General features: G+C 59.8%; 1 protein-coding gene across 1 annotated transcript; it reads left to right on the top strand.

Moving 5' to 3' along the window:
- Positions 1–2,141: 2,141 nt before the first annotated feature.
- BARHL2 (BarH like homeobox 2) lies at positions 2,142–5,136 on the top strand (the record flags this gene model as incomplete). The annotated part of the gene is made up of 3 exons (XM_084211263.1): positions 2,142–2,724; positions 4,117–4,342; positions 4,824–5,136. 3 exons carry the CDS (start codon positions 2,142–2,144, stop codon positions 5,134–5,136), a joined length of 1,122 nt encoding a protein of 373 aa, XP_084067389.1.
- Between the last annotated feature and the right edge of the window lie 2,941 nt (positions 5,137–8,077).

Genomic DNA, 8,077 nt, shown 5'->3' with positions numbered 1-8,077 from the left:
ATTAGGACATAGTTTTGGTACATTGCAAACCAAGACAGCAAGATAAACATGAGCGCCGCGGGCTGCTTCCCTGCTGCAGAAAACCTGCCTGTGCGCTTGCAGATATTTAAATATTTTTCCCTTTCTCCTGTTCTTTCGGTCTACTCCTCAGTTTCACCTCTTCTTCTCTCCCCTTTGTTTCTGTTTGTTCCTTCAAATGCCCCGATCTGTAGGAACATGCTGGTAAGAGCTCGCCCCGCCGTCCTGCCAGTCCTGCCCGCACCAGGGCTGCGGCGGCCACGCTGCCGCCGGCCCCGTCCGCGCTGGACGCCCGTCGGGGACAACGGGGGGGGCCGCCACCGCCGCCCAGCGGACAAGGTTGGCCCTACAGCTCTTTGGGGCCCTCCGCTCCGCTCCCTCGCCAGCCCCCGGGCTCGGCACCGGCGCCTAAAGCCCGGCGGCAAACCGTACAACTGGCTGCCCGTGGGGCGGCGGACGGCGATGCGGGCCCGTTGGGATGCAGCGGGAGATGTTTGGTAGCAAAGGCTGCCCGTGGGCCGCCTTTCCTGACGTTGAAAAGCTTTCTCCGAAGTGCGGCACTGAGGCCGGGACCTGCTCCCGCCGCGGTACCCAGAGAGGACCGGTGATCTTCGGGTAGGGTACCGGTGACCGGTGAATCCCAGGAAGCACCTGGATTTTTACCAGCGAGGACACCACAAACACCTCGCCCCGCTCCTCACGAGGGAAGGCAGGCCCCAAGCCGTCGGAAGCCGAGCAGAGGGCCGCCGCACCCTGCGCATCGGCATCTCTCTTGTCGGGGCGCAGCTTCTCATCCCGCACCGCTGTCCCGGGGCAGCGGCGTCTCACGTCGGATCCAAACGTCCGTAACGAGTTACCGGCTGAACACGGTCTCTCGTGCTCTTAGTGCTTCCCGTGCGCTCCCTGCACCCTTCCGTACCTCTGAGCAGGACAGTTTACCCAGGAAACAAAAAGAGGCGGGAAGGTTGGTGGAGGCGCATCCGCGTTGCCGCCACACCCGCAGAGCAGCACTGTGCAGGGCCGGACTGGCCTTTCCCGGTTACGGGGCAGGCAGGACAATGAGCGGGTTTAGAAGGACTTCGTGTCCTCCATCCCCGAACCTTGCTCCAGGCTCACAATGGACACACATCACCTGGACAGCCGTCATATGCGGAGGGGGGATGCCAGCGGCCCACACACAAGGCAGTACTTAGTGCCGTCTCTAAACACCAGCCCCCCAAAAATCCCTCTTGCAGTCATCCTGCCCTTATCCTTTCCTGCGCCCCCACTGCTGTGCCCCGTTCCCCCGCGGCCCCGAGGTCTGCGGTCGCGGATGATGTTGTCGGGGCTGGTCGGGTCTAGGGGCTGCTGCAGGCCGAGAGGGGGGATGTCGGGCTGCGCTTCATAGGACCTTGATAATTGTAATTACTATTAAAATAAAACTCGGAGAACTCTAAATCATTCATTATCGCCTTTATAATTACTCTTCTAATTAGCTTGACACGCCGCTTCATCAGGATTAATATGACGTCTTGTTGCTGGCACTTCCTATTATTCTGACATTTAGCCGGGGAACCGTCCCGGGAACACCGGATGATACTCTCCGGGGGATCCGATCCGGCGACCGGGGAATCGAGGCCCGACGGGGCGGCGGCGGCGGCGGGGACGGGCCCGGGAGGGAGCGAGGGCGCGCCCCCCCTCCCGCGTCCGTCCCCGCCGCCGATGCCGATTGGCTGCGGCCCGCGCTGCGTCAGCCCCCTCTCGGCCCTCCGCCAATGGGGGCGGGCGGCGGCGGCGGCAAAAGCCCGGGTTTATAATAAACGGCGGGGGGGACGCGGCGGCTGTGACGTCACGGGGGGAGTCGCCGCCGCCGAGAGGAGCTCGGTGGGCACGGGCGGGCGCGCCGCAGTGGCCGGTGTCCGCCCCGCTCCGCGCCCGCAACTTCCCGCAACAAAGTTGGTTAGCGGCAAACCGGCCCGGCGGCGATGTGGGGCTCGGCGGGGGCCCCGAGTTAGTGTCGACCGCGCCGCCGGTGCGCGGGTTGGGGTAACCCGTTTCCGCCCCCCATCCCTTCTCCTCCGCCCCTGGTGAGAGACCCCCGCGGCCGCCCACGGGGATGCGGACGCGGCGCTGAGCGTTTCGCCATGGAGGGGCCGAGCGGGTCCAGCTTCGGGATAGATACGATCCTGTCGGGTGGCAGCACCGGCAGCCCCGGAGTCATGAACGGAGATTTTCGCCCCCACGGCGACGGCCGGCCGGCGGATTTTAGGAGCCAGGCCACGCCGTCCCCCTGCTCGGAAATCGACACGGTGGGGACGGCGCCCTCATCGCCCATCTCGGTGAGCATGGAGCACCCCGAGCCGCACCTGGGGGTGGCGGAGAGCCTCCCGCCGCCGCCGCACCACCTCCACCTCGGCCCACACCCGCCGCCGCCACCGCCGCCGAGTTTGCAGCCGTCGCCTCCGCAGCCACCGCCGCCACAGCTGGGCTCGGCCAGCTCCGGCCCCAGGACTTCCACCTCTTCTTTTTTAATTAAGGACATTTTGGGCGACAGCAAACCGCTAGCGGCGTGTGCACCTTACAGTACCAGCGTCCCCTCTCCCCACCATACGCCCAAGCAGGAGGGCAGCGCGGCACCGGAGAGCTTCAGGCCCAAACTCGAGCAGGAGGACGGTAAAGCCAAGCTCGACAAGCGCGACGACACGCAGGGGGACATCAAATGCCACGGTGAGTACGGCCCGGCTCCGCACCGGCCCGGCCGCCGGTACAACCGGCGCCTCGGTGCTCGGCCGCATTGGTGGAACGAAAATCGGGGAGAAAATCTGTGGCAGAAGCGCTCGCTCTGCCGGGGCCGCTCAGTGATCCTCGCTACCGCGGGGATAAGGTCGGTAGGATATGAAATTAAATCAAATCGCTTTTTTTTCTTTTCTCTTCCCTTTTTTTTTTTTTTTTTTTAATATCTGTTCCTCTTTCCTCTTTTTAATTTTTTTCTTTTTAAAATTTGGCTTCCCCGTTTTAAGGAAATAGCCCGAGCAGTGGGATCGCATGGGAAATCAGACTGTATTTATTTTTAATGCAAATGCACATAAATGATTCTCTGGCTTTCTAAGAACCGGTGGCTCAGCTGCAGTTAGTGCATTCAGCCTTTTTATTTATGCTCATTCGCTCTAAAATTAAGATGAAAAATTCTACTTCCCTAGTCAATAGCAAATAAGCGAAAAAAAAAAAAAGGAGAACAACTCAAACAAACCCAGCCAACTTTAATTAAAAAAAAAAAAAAAAAAAATAATAACAACTCGGCCCGCTCTCGGCATAGTGAGATGTGAAGGCTTTGTGTGTTTGGCAAAACCCTCCAGTTTTTGCTGCGCCGGGATAGAAGGTTTATTTCTCCATCTTCAATTTTGTTTTTTTTTTTTTCCAATTAGGGGGGATGTTGTGCTGATGGGGAAGCCCCCGCCGTGCGGGGTTCGGAAGTAAAAATAGCTATGTGTGCGTGGGAAGGTGAAAAGAAGGAAAAGAATGAGGAAAGACAAGCAGGGAGAGAATATATTTTCCCTGCGGTGTCGGCGGAGCTGTCCTTCCCGCCGGCAGCCCGGTGCAGCCGAGAGGCAACAGGACAAATTTTCCTAATTTTGCTCAATTGAGCTATTTTCGCCAGGCTCAGAGCGGCGCGGTGCCCGCCAGTGCAGCTCATTTTGCTCTTTTAGCATTAGCATACGAGTGCCCAAACCAGATGTACAGTCTGGTCTGGCCATTTTTGTGTGCACCAACCTCCCCAGTGGGTCAATTAGGGAGATTATTGTTCTTCCTGCGGGGAAGATCAAGGAGCGCCACAAACTGGGGCCCGAGTGGAGCCGGATTGACAGATCGATTTCCCGGCGTTTCGGGCCGGGGGGAGAGGGCAGAAAATAACGAAAGCCCTGTAGTTGGGAAACGGAGAGCGGGAATCCCGCTGTTCCCCGGACGGGCTCGCCGCCACCATCCCCCGCCATAATTGACCGTTCCCCCCGTGTCCCGGAGAAGTCCCCGGGGAGGGGGCGGCGGGACCCGGTAACCGGGGCGGGGCGGGGGCCGAGCCGGTGTCCCGCCGGTCCTCACCGCTCTTGGGCTCACTCACAGGGACAAAGGAGGAGGGCGATCGGGAGATCAGCAGCAGCCGGGACAGCCCGCCAGTGCGGGCCAAGAAGCCTCGGAAGGCACGAACAGCCTTTTCCGACCATCAACTCAACCAGCTGGAGCGCAGCTTCGAGCGGCAGAAGTACCTGAGCGTGCAGGACCGCATGGACTTGGCCGCCGCCCTCAACCTCACCGACACGCAGGTCAAAACCTGGTACCAGAACCGGAGGTAAGGAGGGCCCCGTCAGGGCGGCGGCCCCGGGGAGCCGGGGAAGGGCTTACGCCTCTGGGCTTCTGCCCGCGGGAGCCCGGGGTGGTGCGGGGAGCTCCCGGCTTCTGCCCCGCGCCCTCCTCGGCGATGGACTGGGGGGTCCGGCTCCTGTCAACGCTGCCGTAATTTTCTGTCTCATTACATACGGTTGCAGCCACCCTAATTCTGTCGCAAACCATTAGTGTCATCGCGTTGCGATCTAACCGCGTACCGCGGTTATTAATTTGGCCGGAGTCGCCGCGTGCATGTGTCGGGGGGTGCGGGGCTCGGAGGGGAAAGCGGGCAGAGCCGGGAAGATGGCACCGTGTGCGGGCCCACGGGGACAGTGCGCTCCGTCGGGGCCGCGCAGGGGATGGGCTCCCGCCCGCGGAGCCCCGCGGAAGCGGCCTGGCTGCCCCGCCGCGGCGCCCGCCCTGCAGCCTCTTGCTCCCCCCGGCAGGACGAAGTGGAAGCGACAGACGGCGGTGGGCCTGGAGCTGCTGGCCGAGGCCGGGAACTACTCAGCGCTGCAGCGGATGTTCCCCTCGCCCTATTTCTATCACCCCAGCCTGCTGGGCAGCATGGACAGCACGACGGCAGCTGCGGCGGCCGCAGCCATGTACAGCAGCATGTACCGGACTCCCCCCGCGCCGCACCCCCAGCTCCAGCGGCCGCTGGTGCCGCGGGTGCTGATCCACGGGCTGGGGCCCGGCGGGCAGCCGGCCCTCAACCCCCTGGCCAACCCCATGCCCGGCACCCCGCACCCCCGGTGAAACGGCACCGCGGTCCCCGCAACGAGCCCTTCCCCTCCCCGTCCCCAAACAAGCCCCAGCACCGCAGAGGAGGAAGCGAGGGGAAGCCGAGGGGCAGGAGCTTCTGCAGGCAGTCACCGGCCACCGAGGGAGGCGATCAGTCAGAGCAGGGACTCTTGAAACGTGAACCCAGAGCCAAGCCCGTAAGTGAAACGACCACACGCGGGGGAAGGCGGGCAGAGCCGCGGGGCGACCCGCCGACCTCGGCTCCTGCGAGGCAGGACTTGGAGCTCGGAGAGAGTTACGGAGGGGGTGGAGGAGGAGGAGGAGAGGGAGAGGGAGCCCAAGCCGAGCCCGAGCCCGCCGGAGAGACTAACGGCTGCGGAGGACAGAGGGAATGAGAGCGCCTCGACCCCCGACCGGCGGAGAAGACCGGGGGAACGGAGAACTTTGCACTGATTTTTCTCATTACCTTTTTTTTTTTTCTTATTGAAAAGTGGCATGCTCCCTAATGCGAACAGAATTGTACAGACCGAGTGCTGAGTGCTATATCATATTTATTATATGTCGTCCAAAAAAGGAGAAAAAAAATCACTTCTATACGTTAGTTTAAAACGAACAAACGTGGTTCTTCCCTGTCCCTTTTCATGTCTTTTTGGATTCAGTAAAATAAATGCTTAGATGACAAAATATAGATTTTTTTTTTGTGATTGAAAAATCACAGGGGAAAAAAAAAGAAAAAAATAAACTTTATCTTTTTTTAACAAACGCAAAAATTCAAGGTAGCTAATTTCCCTGTGATGAGAACTCAAGAAATTCGGAGTAGAAAAGGCAGATGCCACTTTTTTATTTTGAACATTATATTGAATATATTTTGAATTTTAGGCTCATTGTTTCTTAACAGGCGCTGTTTTTCCTTATCTGTATTTTAAAGGAAAATCAAATCCCCCGCAGGTGTGGAGCCCTTTGCTGTTATTTTAAGCACCTGGGCAGGGCGGTAACGGGTAGTGGCTCTAGCCCCTTGGGGGCGGGTGCGACGGGGCTGTGCGGAGCTTGGGGACATGGCCCCTGCCCGGCAGCTGTCTCCGCACGGAGCTGGGACAGGCAGTGAGCGCCGGCGGTCGGGGTGAGTAACGAGGGGAAACACGCAGGGAGGGCGGAGGGGTCCCGACGGACACGGAGCTCCCGAGCCCCGCTGGCCTTTGAACTTTTCTACTGTGTGTGCCCGTTGCCCCCCTCCCCATCCCTTCCCCTGGCAGCTTCCCTGCCGAGCGCTTCCCTTCCCCGTGCCGGCGTGGGCCGCCCGGCCGTCCCGCGGGGGCAGAGGGGCTGCGGGTCGGGACTGGGGGCTGTGACCCTCCTCTGGACTCTGGGGACGTCTCTGTCCCCAGCCGTTGGAGGTGAACACCCCCCTGCGAAATTAGAAAGTTATACAGCAATTATCTATTAAACATTCATAAAGTCCCATATTATCTGTTCCTCCGAGGGTTTGGCGCTTCGTTGTTTTTTTATGGTTTTGGGGGTTTTTTTGTTTTGTTTGTTTTTTTGGGGTTTTTCACCCCCTCCCCCCCCTCTCTATTTTTGCTCGTGGGTCCCTTTTCTTTTAAGACAGAAGGGAAAAAAAAAATCCCGAAAAAAGGAAAAGAGAAGCCTCCGGGCACGTTTATTTGGGCTTTGCTAATTAGCGAGCGGCTTGCTGATTTCTGTGCTAATAAATTCGCGTTAAAACCATATTGACCTTTGCCTTGATCTAACAAAAGGGGAGCGGGTCGGGAACGCCCACTTCGGTTTTTGCCCGTGTTGCGGCGGCTGCTGAGTACTCCCCCGCGCCTTCGCCGTGGCCCCCAGACACCCCCCGCTGGAACGCACCGGAAGCGGGTCCCGGAGTGGCCCGAGCGGTCCGGCCGCCCTGCGTCGCCGCCCAGCTTTTCCCGGGAAACCCATCCTATGCGGGCTGGGGAAGGAGGTAGGAAATTTGAACTCGTTAGGGCCTTTTCCTTAGTCTAAACAACAAATCTTTCCTAAAGGAGGAAATCCAGCTGGAAAAGCTAGTCTCAGCTCGTTCTAGATGGCTCGGTTTTGACTGCGTAAACTCGCTGAAAAGTAGTGAGAACAAGAAAGGAAAGTTCATGCAAAATAGATGAGTGGCCCCCTCACCAGCAGGGCCTGCCGCGGGGTGCCCACCTTGGCAGGGAGTTTTTGGTGCTTTGGGAACGACAGCAGCCAGGAGTGAGGCGGCGCTAGGGGCTGGCGGTGTCGTGCAGGACAGTGTCTAAACCAGGGGTGCCGGAGGAGGGGGGGTGAGGAACCGATATCTCTCCTGAAACCTATTTCCAGACCCAGCTGAAAAGTGCATGTAAACTGAAGGAGGTTTGGGGCAAGAATCGCTCTCTTTCACTCTCCTTTTTCCCGTGTGGGAAGTAGGGCGGCAAACGTGAATTTTTCGTTTGTCCCGCTCCCCGTTCACGCCGGGATAGAGCCGACCCAAGGTCAGGCTGCCCTGAAATTGCTCGGCCGGGTCGCCTGGCTGCAATCTTGTAGGAACAAGTTTCATTGCCTTTTTAAAAGCCCCGGCACGCGGGTCCGCATTACAGCGCGCTACGGCAGGACAAAGAGCCGGGCGCCCGGCCGGGATGTGGGGCTGCTCCCGCCGCCCGGTCCAGCGCGATGCACGGCGCGGGGCCAGGCACCGCTCGCGGCTCGGCGCCGTTGGCTGAGCCGCCTTCCCGGCCGCGGCGATCGTGTTTCTCCCCTTTCCGTTCCCGGACAGCTGCTTTCGCCGCGACCGCCCCAGACTTGGTGCGGAGCAGCTGAATTGCCGCGGTCTCGGTCCCTCCCCAGCCTTTGCCCTTGCCTAGGCCAGGACCTGCTCTCGGCCCTGGAAGTGATTGTGAACAAACCAAGCTCATCTGTTGCCAGACGAACGGGACGGGCTCTCTCAGCCTCAAACAGCGGGAAATAC

Source organism: Fringilla coelebs, assembly GCF_963513975.1.
Source record: "Fringilla coelebs genome assembly, chromosome: 9".
Lineage (NCBI taxonomy): Eukaryota > Metazoa > Chordata > Aves > Passeriformes > Fringillidae > Fringilla > Fringilla coelebs.
Note: the sequence above shows the minus strand (reverse complement) of the source record. Positions and strands in the feature narration are given on the sequence as shown.